Source organism: Dipodomys ordii, unplaced genomic scaffold (assembly GCF_000151885.1).
Source record: "Dipodomys ordii isolate 6190 unplaced genomic scaffold, Dord_2.0 Scaffold119, whole genome shotgun sequence".
Taxonomy (NCBI): Eukaryota; Metazoa; Chordata; class Mammalia; order Rodentia; family Heteromyidae; genus Dipodomys; species Dipodomys ordii.
The window spans coordinates 2,355,461-2,369,367 of NW_012267335.1; the positions used below are offsets into that span (position 1 = coordinate 2,355,461).

A 13,907-nucleotide genomic window follows, 5' to 3' on the forward strand; every position below is an offset into this window, starting at 1 on the left:
TCCTTCCTCCCTCCTTCCTCCTCCCTCCTTCCTCCTCCCTTCCTCCTCCCTCCTTCCTCCTCCCTCCCCCCTTCCTCCTCCCTTCCTTCTTCCTTCCTCCCTCCTTCCTCCTCCCTTCCTTCCTCCTTCCTCCCTCCTTCCTCCTTCCTTCCTTCTTCCTTACTCCCTCCTTCCTCCTCCCTTCCTCCCTCCTTCCTCCTTCCTTCCTCCCTCTTTCCTCCCTCTTTCCTCCTTCCTCCCTTCCTCTTTCCTCCCTCCTTCCTCTTCCCTTTCTCCTTCCTCCTCCCTTCCTCCTTCCTCCTTCCTGCCTCCTCCCTTCCTTCCTCCTTCTCCTTCCTGCCTCCTCCCTTCCTTCATCCTCCCTTCCTCCTTCCTTCCTTCCTCCTTCCTTCCTCCTTCCTCCCTCCTTTCTCCTTCCTTCCTCCTCCCTTCCTCCATACTTCCTTTCTAACTCCCTTCCTCTCCTTCCTTCCTTCCTAACTCCCTCCCTCTTCCTTCCTTCCTTCTTTCCTTTCCTGCTTCCCTCCCCCTCTCTTTCTTCACCTTCTCCTTTTCTCCCTCCCACCCTCCCTCTCCTTCCTACCTTCCTGCCTATTTCCTTCCAGTTTTCTTTGCCCATCCTCTGGAGTTAGACACTGCTTCCACGTGGATCTTGGAATCACAGGGAATGTTGACTTCCTGCCTTTGTCCCGACTCTCAGGGTTTCTTGTTGTTGGGCAGGGTGAAGATTACTAGGTGAGCCAGGTTCACACCCGTGGCTTTGTGTGTGACCTTGGGCTCTGTTTAGCTTAATTTCTTTCATCCTGGTTTCTATAAAAGCCATACATGTACATATATGTATGTGTATATATATATACATATATATGGAATTCCTCATTTTTTTCATCGTTTCATGTTCTTTTACTGTTTCAATTTGAGAGATTTCCAAAAACACAGTTGACAAACAGGACTTATAGACATGTATAATTAGAACAAATGGTAAAGGTTGCTGTCATTGATTCTTCAGGTTTTTTTTTTTATAATGGTAAAGTGTATGTAACATAAACTTTACTGTTTGAATCATTTTTAGGTGTGTGATTCAGCAGCATTAATACAATTGTATTGCTCTGTAACTGCCCTCCTCCATCCATCTCTAGAACTTTCCATCATCCAAAAGGGCACTCATTAGATAATTATGCCCCATTCTCTCCCTTCAGTGTAACCACCATTAATTTCCACCTCTTGAAGTTGACCACTCTAGATAATTCATATAAAATGGAATTAAAACATTCTTTTCCAAACTGCCCTAATGCCCTTAGAAAAGAAGATGATGTATAAATGGCAAAAAGTATATTCTTTTTAATTGACATTGCTTTCTATTGCTATCAAATTATGCATGATGTTTCTTTTGGGGTGTTTTTTTTTTGGTCAATTTTTTCCAGTGTCTTTGATTTAAGTAATAATGTTAAAAAGGAGTAGAGAAATGTTAGATGTTTTTTTGTCTGACTCTCTTGGGGTAATAAGACACATTGTGGGACTGTGCTGTTACTCATTATGTTTTGAAAAGTACGATTTTAAATTTTAAAGGGGTTGTAGAGGGTGGGGAAAGGTCGGCCGAGAATTGGTTCTGTCTGCCAGTGTAGGTGGCAGTTCCCAGGATAATTTCCAAATGCCATTTCAGCTCTCTGGAGATTGACAATACCCTTTAAATGGAGAATAATTGGTCACCGCCTTCCTTTAAATGGACTGTGAGTTGCATTTCACTAAATGTCATTGCCAGGTGAATGAGAGGCCCAGCTTCCCTCTGAAGTCCCTTGGCTAGATAACACCTCATCGGGCCTTCTGGAATGTCCCCCTCACCCTAGATCTTTGCTCTTCTGCAGTGGATGAGTTGGGGCGGGATGAGGTGGGAACTGGGGAGGAAGAGAGCGAGGGCGGCCATGGGCACCCATGCCAGCCTGCGGCGGGAGTGAGGGCGCCCCCTACAGATGAACAGTTATAGAAATTCATCGCATCTGACCTCAGCTCAGCATGAAGAGATGGCGCATCCCTGAGGCCTCTTCCCTCTTCCATCCCAGGGGCAGGGAAAATGGTATTTTACACACTGGGAATTTTATATTAAAAAAAAAAATCTATGGGGAAAGTGCATGTTTCCAGTTTTCCATTGGCTGCCCTGATCCTTCCGGATATCATCCTCAGAGACACTCTAGTTCCTCCTCAATGGCCTCTCCTATGACAGCAGCTATGACAGCAGAAGCTTAGGCCATGTGGTCCAGTTGAAGAATCATATGTGACATTCTTTGAGCATAATCTAGAATGGTGGATGTTTTCTGCTTCAGACGAGCATGGCCAGTGCAGACATTCTAACTCCAAGGTGATCATTTAAAATCTGGGTGCCACAAAGAAGGAGGTGGGTAGACTTAATCTTCGGGTGAAATGCTGGTGTGTGATACACAGCTCTTGCTGGGCTGGGGTCTGAGCACCCCATCGTCAGGCTGTAATTAGCTCCAGCCCATCTCAGGGAGCAGAAGATCAGGCTTTGAATGAGCACTGCAAATAGCAGAGACAAGAGGGAGAAGAATGATGGGGAAGGAAGGAGCTTATAGGCTGGGGTAAGGCTCCGTGCGCCAAAGCCTTATATTGTGACCTGTTTCCTCAGTTAGCTATTGATGAGGCGTTGTTTATGGTTTAGCAGACCAACTATTTACTGGCTGATCAGTTGGCATAAGGAAACAGATAACAAATGCACACTCTTTATGCAAAAGGCCCATGCAGCTATTTTATGGTGGCTTACCAGAGGTCTTGAAACCTGACTTGTATGCACTGTTACCTAGCAACCTGTTATAAAGTCACGGGGGAGTGCGGTGCATTGGTAATTTTTTTTGTGTGTGTGCATATTTGGATGTAAATGTAAACTTGGTGACTGTGGTGATGCAACCCACAGGAGGAGAAGATAAGTTAAAAGGAGAATACGTTTTCTGCAAGGATTCTTCTTTCTTTTTTTAATTCTATGAACTGTGTGGTCGGTCCAGCCCTAGAATTGACAGCTTGCATTTTGCTGTGTGCTCTACCTGCCTCTCTCTGTGGACATAATGCAGGAATAGAAAGGCCAAAACCCAGGGAGCTGTGGCTGAGTTTCTGGCTCTTCCTGTCCTCGGCTGGAGTGAACGAGTAGTTAGCCTCAGGCTCTATCCCTTGGTGTCATAACAGCGCCATTGTTCTTGCAGGGAGTTTTTCCCAGGGCTCTGTCCATGCACCTGCTGGAACAGTAGGGAGCAGCTGTTTGAGGGCACCGAGTCTGATCCCTGTCTGCAAAGCTGCAGCACAGTGACAAATTCAAGTGTGCAGACACCTACTTGTTTCCAAGAGAGAGGGCGAAAACACTTGATGCTTTCTTGCCCAGTTATTAAGGGAAGTCATTCTTGCTCCTTCCATTAACACTGAGAAAGATGCTTGAATGGAACCCAACGAGATTTGGAATCACTGTGTAAAGGGTTGTTTTAAATGCCCTTTATGTTCTCCTCTTATCATCCCCATTGGGGGATTTCTCACTACGAGCCTAAATTAAAAAGCAAAACAAAACACCTTTCCAAAGCATCAGCTACTTTTCCAAGTCCATACTTCACATTCCTGAGTCCCGCGAGAGGAACATTGCTCCCCAGAACGCGCACAGCCAGGCTCAGCGTCATGGAGGATTTGGGGCAGGATATAGAGCAGCGCTTACTGCTGTCTCTCGGGCTTGCTAGAAAAGAGAATATTCTAGACTTTGCTCAGGCTTTGACCTGGAAGGAGGCCTTTCCAAGAGCTGGAGCCCTATTGTGTTCTTAGTTCTTTTCTGGAAGCCAGAAGATCTATGTAAACCATTGTGTGGCAGGGAAGCCCAGAGTCACGTGACTCGGGGTTTGCTGAGGAAGGGTGCTTCCCCAATGATGGGAACACCAGATTTGGCCGCTCCTGGCCTGTCCTCCCTGCTAACAGCAGTTCTTAATGTCCTCTGCTGCACACCGGGCGCGTCTGGGGAGCGTTTGCAAAATGTCAGGGCCTAGAAATAATGATTTAATTAATTGGTCTGGGATAAGCCCCAGACAATGATATTTTCTTTACAATCCTCAGATGGTTCTAACATACAGTCAGGACTAAAGACCTCTGATGTGGAGTAGAAACTTGGTACTGGGAACTGTCTTTTTTCAATGGAGTTGAGGGTTTTCTGAGTATGATTCTCCCTGTGTTCCATCCCACACCACCAAAAACAGGGGTGAGAATGGCTGTGAAGCATTACGTTGTAGATTAGAGTTGGCATGGGGAGCAAAATGCCATGGTTTTTGCTCATGATACCTGATGACAAGAGATATCTGTCCAGTTCAGTGTGTGTGTGTGTGTGTGTGTGTGTGTGTGTGTGTGTGTGTGTGTGTGTGTGTGTGCTGAATATGAGTGCTGTCCCTGAGCTTTTTGGTCAAGGCCAGCTCTTTACCGCTTGAGCTACAGCTCCATTTCTGGCCTTTTTAAAGTAGCTTGTGGGAGATAAGAGTCTTATGGACTTTCCTACCTGGGCTGTCTTTGAACCAGGCTCCTCAGATCTCAGTGTCTGGAATACCTAGGATCACAGGCATGGTCCACTGGTGCCTGACCAGTTCAAAATCTTTAGAGCCAATGGATGAGCATCAAGGAGCTGGGAGCATCAGCATTCAAAGCTTGATTATAAGTTGCCCGCGATGGCCTTGCATCATTTCTCTTTCTGCAGACTCTGCCTTTTAAGACATAACATTTAATTCTAGCTCTCCAAATTATAACCAAACAGTTGACAGAAACTTGGCACCTCACTTGTTGGCAGGGAATATCTTTTTTGTCCCTGGTTTTTCAAAATAAAAGATATAAGTTACTTCAACTCTTTTAAATTTGGAAACTGGAAAAAAAACAACCTTGTACTGTCTCCCACATCATATTAATTTCATAAAATGGAGACAGAAATAATTTTAACTAGGAGAGATGGACCTTTTAAAGCTACCACTTACTTTCAGCCTCAGAGCAGTGTGTAATTTGCTCCTGGTTTATTAGTGGCTGGGCCGTGAAGGGGCAGAGGTTTCTGTGTGTAAATGAAGGGGCGCTGGCAAAAGTGCTTGTATCATATCTGGTAGTTGTCCAGAGGCCTTTCGTGTGCTCCTTCCATCCACTGCACAGGATTTTATGCCTCTGGGGTGTGATGGGACTTACGCGTCGATGGCAGGTCCCCTGGTAGAGAAGGAAGCTTGGGAGATGCTCCTTGGACTGAAGCATCGCTTTTGCACAGTGGCTGTGATTGGCCTTCTAGACTCTACCTTACAAATGGGCCTTCCTCCATAGAAAAGCCACCATTGTGCTCTTTATACCCAGACACATATTCAGTGTGGTTGTTCTCTTGTGTCCTTGGTTTCCTTGTGATGGGAACTCGGGGACCATGTGACTAACAGTTCTCTTCTGAGCACCTGTTTGGGGAGAGGGGGGAGCTTCTAAGTCTGAATGCCCTTCTGAAACCCTGGGGTTTATTGAACTTGGTGAATCATATGCTAGAGAGAGACAGAGAGAGAGATACAGAGACAGAGAGGCAGAGAAAGAGTAAGTAGAGCTCTTTCCTGTTTTTCATGACTTGTTCCTTCTTGAGACTTCTCTGAGTCACAGAGGGCAGATGGAATCATAAGCAGAGCCTGGAACTGCACACACCGTTGTTGAATGTGAACGGATAGAGACTTGATGCTCTTGACTCATTAGGTATCATAGCTGCTTTGTGTGGAGTGCTTACTCAGCGCTGTTTAACTGTGAGCCGAACGTAATATTACTGTTCCCACCACACGCATGAGGAATCTAAGAAACAGAGAGGTTAAGGGCCTTGCTCAAGTTCATACAGCTAATAAGTGGCTGGACTAGAGCTCCTTTCCAGCAGCCAGTCAGGAAGTTGGCTCCATTCTTTGCCCTTCTTTTTTTGTGATCAACTTACACAACATGGAGCCCTTCTCCAAATGTATGGCAGACTTCTTTAGAAGTTGCATTATTATAGTAATTGTTGTTCTTATTGTTATTGTTATTATTTGTGGTGCTAGGGATCCAAATCAGAATCCCTGGAACGTTAGACAAGTTCCTTCTCACTCAGCCACACAGAGAGCCCAAGAAGTCCTGTCACAATGCCCTTTAAAGGAGGAATCCACATCCTGGACTAAATAACTGGTGCTGGGTGATAACTGGAATCCCGTTCTTTCTTACCACACCGTGTAGCATGTAGACTAGTTCTAAAATTGGTGTCAGAATATTTCTTTTTATCTTGATAGACCCGGGGGGAAATTTTATTGAGGTGAGGTCTCCTGTTTTTGTAAAAGCTCAGTCATTCTCTTCCTTCTCACCCGAGTGTTTTCTTCTGTCTGCTACCACTATGATTGCTACCAATTGTGTCCCCTACATAGTATAAGAGTACTCGGTAACCCAGTACCTGCAGAGAGCCAGATTCTTGGCCAGCCACTTCGTGCAGCTCCCTGTTTACCCCTCACTGTGGTATGACACATGGTCAGAGACAGGAAACCTATTTTATAGATGAGGAAGCTGAGCCTCCAAGGCTTCAGCTGCAAAACACAGAGCAAAGATTCAGCTTGGTCTGCTTGCAAAGGCTTGGCTCATGACCATTTAATTAGCTATTACCTAATTTTTATTTCTCAGTTGCATGAACTGTCTTTTGACCTCCGTCTGCTTCACTGTTTATTTTCCTTGGCTTCAAAACCATGGCATCATTTCTACTGCATGTGCTTTTAGTCTGGAATCTGGTGACATTGTGTGTGTGTGTGTGTGTTCAAAATACATTTATCATCTCTCCTTGCCCTTGGAGTCTTCACCTCACACCTAGACAACCTTCCAGCCAACTGCCTCAGCCCAGCACCCCCCTCTGAGCCCCCAACATCTAAACCATGGCTGACCATTCTTCCAAGGCCCCTTGCAACAGGCTCTCTCAGGAAAATTGTGGACAGTGGTCACCAGCCCAGACACCCTTCTTCACCTTCACCTTCTTTCCTGTCGTCCTGGGTTCTAGACACGTGGAGTCTAGAGCTCTGTATCTTCTGTAGGGTCTTCTCACAGGGGGTCACAGTATGCAAAGGGAACCACTGTGGCCATTGCTTGCACCTCCCCCTCCCAGCCCTTCAGAGTCCCTGGGTGATCCACAGCGACAGAAATCATGTGCAACTGATCCAGAATACCAGCATATTAATTTCAGTGACAAGGGTGACAGGCACAAGGAGCTGTCAGTTGGAGTAGGTCCTCACCAGCTTCCCTGAATAGTATTGGAGAGAATACTGTCCAACCTTTACGTTCTCTTTCTTTCTTCTCGTCACCATGCAAACAACTCTGTGGCTAACTGTGATTTCATTCTTTCAATGTGTTAATAGCATGAATTTAAAATACAGCTTTTCTTTCGCATGGACTCGGGTTTGATAGGTTTTCCAGGACTTGTCTTCCCTGCTGTTGACAAGGGAACTGTCCTGTCTGTTAAGTGGATAACCGCAGATGGCTACTGGTGCTCATTATGTGTGGGTTTCAGTAGTGCCTTGCGGAGAAGGAGTTTATTTATTCATGTAAAGTGCTCGAGGCCCCACGCGCTGGGGTTTACACTTTACACTTGCCTCTTCTCTCACAGGGCTCTTCTCACCTTAGCTCAGGGCCCACAATCGGAGCTGTTATCCAGGAAGTTGGTAGACTTGCTTCGGGTCTGGACATCCCCAAGTCTAGCCAGGGTTTAACACAGGTGGAGGTGATTGGGAAAGAAGAGAGAGTTAAAATTTCACATGATTTAAGGCAAATTAAACAGTAAGATGTAAAACTATTTGGAACGTGTTTTTAACATTCCATTTGCATATGGGATGCTTAACATTTAAAAGGAATATTCAGCTGCAGTTAACTATTATTTTATCAAAATGGCCTTTCTTAGGGTTTCAGAAGGCTTTTCTTAAAGCACATGTGTATGTGTACCTACGTGACATTCTCAAGAAAATTTGAATAGCTGTAACAGCCTTGGCCTGTGGTCTGCAGAGTTAAGCTCTAATTCTGTTTTGTTGTTGTTTTGATGTTGTACCAGTCCTGGGCTTGAACTCAGGGCCTGGACACTGCCCCTGAGCTTCTTTTTGCTCAAGGCTAGTGTTCTACCACTTGAGCCATGGCTCCACTTTTAGCTATTTTTTTTTTTTGATTTGGGGAAGGGATAGTTTATTGGAGTCTCATGGACTTTCCTGCCCAGACTGGCTTCAAAGCTCAATCTTCAGATCTCAGCGTCCTGAGTAGCTAGGATTACAAGTATGAGTCTGTGTGAGCCTGTGTGAGCTTCTGATTCTGTTTGGATCATTAACAAATGTGTGATTTTTGTAAAGGATGCGTCATTTTTGGCTCCTGTGTTTTCTTACTATAAAATAAGGAGACTATAAAACACTAATGGTTTGTTCATTTCTTGGCTTTTGAAAACATTAGGTCCATTTTTGTTCAAGCAAATTCTTATGTGAGGTCTCAAGATACAAGCCATATAAAAGAGATTTTTGTTTTAAAATGTACATTTATAATGTTTAGTTAAAAATCTAAACAATTAGAAAACCAGTTACTCTGATGTTATAGGTTTTGGACACTTTTTAGCAATGCTATTGTCCAATGTATTTTTAAATTTATTTTGCTGATTTCAGTTTCAAAAAATACTGCTTTGTATCAGGCTTCAGCTGGTGGTGGCGCACAACTGTAATCCTAGCACTCAGGAGGTTGAGGATTAGAGATTTCAGAGTTCAAGGGCAGCCTGGGCTATGTAGCAAGACTCTGTCTTAAAAAAAAAAGGCAAAAGAAGACAGAACAATAAAGGGAATACTGCTGAATGCAGTGAAGTTACAGAAAATGGGAACTGATTTTTAACAATTTGTCTTGTAATCTCAAGGTTCCTTTAATTAGATTTATTCAGATGTTTGAAAGAAGAGTATAATTCTATAAAACTTCTGCTTCAGAATCGACAACACTCAGCAGTAGCCTTCATTCCTTACAACAAATGACGGACAAGACACATTCAGAACCATCCACCATTCTCTATGAACAGTGTGGTTAGTTCTTAGTGAACTGTTAGTTGGAAAGTGTACTTCATGACTTTAGATGGTTGATCTTCACCTGCCATATGGAAATAACATTAGGATCTACCTGAAAGAGTCGTGGTAAAGGTCAGACAAGCTAATCTGGGTGAGCCATCACAAGACAATATGTGCTATGTGTTCTATAAGTGATTTGTGACTCTAGCTACACATCACCATCTGTCTGTCAGTCAGTCTGTCTGTTTTGGTCTACTAGCCCCAATCAGAAATTTCTCCAGAGCACACACTCTAGAACCTGCTCTGGAATTTCACTTAAGACAGGCATTGCCACGGGACCCTTGGTAATGTCTGGAGGGAGGGTGATGTGTTCGAAAAGGGTCGGGCACTGCTGGCAGGTAGAAGCTAGGGATGTGGGGAACGTCTTCCAGCGGGCAGGACAGCCCCTCCGCAGGATATGAGCCAGTCTGGCCAGCAGTGGTGCTGGGGTTGAGAAGCTGAGGGGAGGCATGCTACAGGCTCTCCCGCTGCATCTTCACATGGACCAGAGCTACGTGAACCATTTCCCTATTAATAACAGACAACCAGAAGTCTGGCATTCCTTTGAAAGCAGGAGCAAATGCATTATAAGCACTGCACAAAACTGAATTAACATGTTGACATAAGTTAGCACATTAGTGCTCTCTAGTGAGTTGATACTTTATGGAGAATACAACTGAGGATACACAACTTAAGACTCAATGTTAAGTTAATTTAACCATCTTACAGATTTAAATTTGAGACAAATGTGTTGGAATCCTTGCAACGTACCCTAGGGTACCTTGGAGCATGGGACATCACAGGTCTGTGGTCTCTTTCAGGTGTTAAGAGTTTGGCTTTGTTTAGGCTGAGATAGGAAATGTAATTCCTAATAGCCTTCCTTTTCCACAGAGCAGCTCAGCGTTCTCCACAATGCGGGACTCTAAAGAGCAAGAGACGTCCTTGTCCTTCTGCAGAGGGGTCCAGAGCATCTACATTGCCATCTTTTCCCTGTCTTTCATCTTCCTTCTGCCACAAAATGTCCCTTCCCCACTGGTTACATCTACCCTTCCCTTTCTCGGCAATGCTTAGCTTACTCCTGTCACTCATTTTCCATTTGCCTGATTTTTCCATTTCCCATGATGCAGTTGCTTAAGTTAGTTCCCTTCTGATGGGTAGCTGAGCTGGACCATACTTGCAGCGCTAGAGCCTCGTGTCTCTGTGTCTGAGTTCTGTGTGTAGGTTTTGTTGTCGTTGGAGGGGGAAGTGGTTAGTCTATTCATTTCTGGGGATTTTGTGTTGTTTTTTTTTTCACCTGTAAAATTAAAACAGTAATCCTATTCATCATGGTTGATGGAAGCGGCATCCCCGGGTAACTATTCAGATGTTAGTTGTATACATTATACCTGAAACAAAGAATGGTCTTGAAGGGAGTTAGGTAGAACAGGCCTTGAAGGAGAAGAGGCTTGGCGGGAATCCCCATGGGAGCTGATGCCACCTGACTGTACAAAAGGCTCTTTTATAGTTCATGAATCCCCACTTTTTATAACTGGACAGTCAGAATCACACTGTCCCACTGGACCCCTTTCTCTCTCCCACAGTGGTCTTTATCTTGAGTCCTGTAGACATCCTTATAGAAATGGGTCCAATTTCTTTCAATGACAGCCCAGCTCCATAAATAAGTGCATAAATAACTTGCAGATGCCCGTAACTTAGCATCAGGGTGATTCCGCTCCTCAAATGTTTGGAACAAACAGTGAGAGATGAGGCCTTGTGATGAGTGGGGCTTGCTCATGGCGTTGGAAGTGGAGCGTCTGGCAAACCCGAGATACACAAACAGAAGTCAAGGCAGGTGCTGCAGATGCCCTTTCTGAGCTGAGCCCATCTGTGCACAGAGCTGTGTGAGTAGTGAAGACTTCACAGCCAGGCCCAAATCGTTACTTTCCTCTCCACCCTCTCTCCCTCTTTACTTCCACCTTTCCCTGCACAGATGGGTTCTTTTAAAGTAGGATAATTAAAGAGATGGCAATTATTTGATCATCTTAATTATAAAATGTAGCTTTTCATATTTCTCAGCAAAAACAAGCAAGCTAGTCTTCGTCTTTCTAATTTTTGTAGCTTCTATTTAGATCCAGATGTTTGGGAAATTAAAACTTGAGCAAATGAGTGTCTCCCACATGTTTATCTGTTCTTTCATTAGCTAGATTTTTCACGTCCTCAGTACGTTACAGTTTTATGCCACTCTTGGTAGAATGAAAACCAGGTACATAGTGCCTTTCAAGTTTACATAATCCAGTAGCATACATACAGCCTGGCTATTTTTTTCAACCTTTTTGAAGTTTTGTTAAATCTAGGTTGTGCTAAAAATGCTAACCATCTTTCTCTCCTAAGTCTCATATAGCATGCACTCCTCGAAACTGCTAGTGTCCTGAGTATCTGCGGATGGCCGCCCTCACTGGAAATTGGGATCTGTTTCTAGGGACTCATTATTTTTATCATTTTCCTAGTCTCAGAATGTTTATAAACAAAATACACACCAAAGAAGCAATTTTAACACATGGAACTGTTCACTTTGAATTATTCTTCCTCAAAGAATCAGAGATACGCAGGCCTAATAAATACTCATTGATTGCTCTACAATGACTAGTAGAATGCTCTTGGGAAAGAAGGTTCTAGAAGAAAGATGGAGGCAGGGGCAAGTTTTAGGATCTGGAATTTACATCACTGAAGTTCTCAGTTCTGACAAACACACAGTGATTATGTGGGTTGTTTACTTTGAGGCTGTGGATAGAGAGGGAGGGACTAAGGGAAGAAAGCTGTGCAGCCATCTTACAATTTCTTACAATTTTCCTAAAAAAACCACCACCACCACCAATCCAAGGACCTATCTTAGATGTGAGGATACCTTGGGATGCAGGCATAGATCTATGTGTAGTACTCTGAAGAAGCCCAGTGCCAGTCCCTGTGTGGCGGTGTGCAGCTCAGGGTCCACTCATCATGAGGCACGGGTGACACATCTCTAGCCTGTGATTTCCCAGTCCACAGATTCCCCATCCTCACGTGAATATCTACCCCAGGTTTCCACTTTGGGTACTGCCTTTGACACATGCTGTTATTCAATTGCCTGGACTGTAATTCTATGATAGAAGAAGGTAAAGAGAATGCCCATGGCTTGGGAACACCCCACATGTACAGGAAAGGAGAAAATTCAGGAAACCAAAGACAACTTGTCAGCTTTGTTGAGACACCATTCCTTAAAATATTCTAAGAAGTTGAAAATATTCCGAAGCCCACACCCTACCAAGGCTCAGGCGCACGGAGTGCACTGTACAAAAATACAACGATGTGCTCGGGGCCCTGCCTATTTTGGTCACAGTGTGATCCCTCCAGCTGTTAGCACAAGGTAATCGTGCATTCCATGCTTCAGTACAGGGAGTGGCCTTTTACACACACACACACACACACACACACACACACACACACAAGCACACACACACACACACACACCTATGTCTGTATAACTCCTTTTTCCTTTTGACAGCTGCAAATCAGAAGGAGCCCATGAATCTTAATTTTAAAGTGAAAGAGGAACCCAAGGAAGAAGAGCCCCTCAACACCCCTTTGCCTCGATCCAGCTATGTGTTCAGCCCAGAATCTGAAGTGGCATCCCCAAGTATCTCAGAGGACACCCTAAAGACCCAGGAAGGGAAGGGGAGCGGACTCCGGAGGGACGTGTCGATCAAAGCTGCTTCAGAACTTCTCATGAAACTCTCAGGTACCTGATTTATTCTAAAATATGCACATTCTGATCATTTCACCCGTTAATGGACCGGACTGCTTCCTGCCTGGGTTATAATTAACCTGATGTGACGATGCCACATTATGGTGGTGAACTCAGGGAATGATCAGGTTGCTTGGCTGACATCCCTGGGTTGTGCATTAGGAGTTTGTTCCATGGATGGATCTTATTAAATACGGCCATGTTTTCCTGACTATTACTGCAAATGGTTAGAAACCACTGCTGGTTTCAAGACAATCCAAATTGAAAGTGAATTCTATGGACATTCACAGCACTTCTGGTAGCTGAGCAAAATACCTATTTACTAAGAGAGGACCTTACATTTGTGTGCGTGCATGCGTGTGTGCATGCGTGTGTGTGTGTGTGTGTCTAAATTGTATTCTTTGCTTTGTTTTGTTTTTTTTTTGGAGGTACTAAGGTCTCATAATTGCTAGATGGTACCTGTTTCATTGACTATGTGTGTGTATGTGAATGTGTGTATGAGTGAATGTGTGTGTTGGTTGGTTGTGGGGCTTGAACTCTGGGCCTGGGAGCTGTCCCCCAGCTCAAGGCAAGCGCTCACTACTTGAGCCATAGTGCTGCTTCCAGTCTTCTGGTGGTTAATTGGAGATAAGAGTTTCATGGACTTTCCTGCCTGGGCTGGCTTTGAACTGTGTTCCTCAGATCTCAACCTCCTGAGTAGCTAGGATTACAGGTGTGGGCCCCTGGCACTGGGCCTGTTTTTGAGATAGGGTGTCACTTCCTGCCTGGGCACATGCCTAAGCTACAGTCTACCCCCTTTGAGGCTTCCCATTATAGCTGGCGTGACAGATGCCCACCGCCATGTCCAGCTTCCCTCTGTTGAGACAGTATGCTTGTCTGTCCAGACTGGCCTAGAACTGCTATCCTGTTTTCAGCCTCTCAACTAGCTAAAACTGTAGGCATGATCCACCAGCACCCAATTGTACTGTATTTTTTAAGGATCATTAACAATATTTGTCTTCACTTGATAAGCAGTTGAGATGACTCTTTAAGTAATTATTAATAGAGTAGCAATAAGAGATTTC

General features: G+C 44.5%; 1 protein-coding gene across 1 annotated transcript in view; it reads left to right on the plus strand.

The window, feature by feature from the left end:
* The window catches only part of Znf827 (zinc finger protein 827), a 146,190-nt gene that overhangs the window by 49,667 nt on the left and 82,616 nt on the right, over positions 1-13,907 (plus strand). Inside the window, exon 5 of the mRNA XM_013029498.1 lies at positions 12,596-12,837. Within this exon, the coding sequence (XP_012884952.1) occupies positions 12,596-12,837 (242 nt within the window). The remainder of the gene's footprint in view (positions 1-12,595; positions 12,838-13,907) is intronic.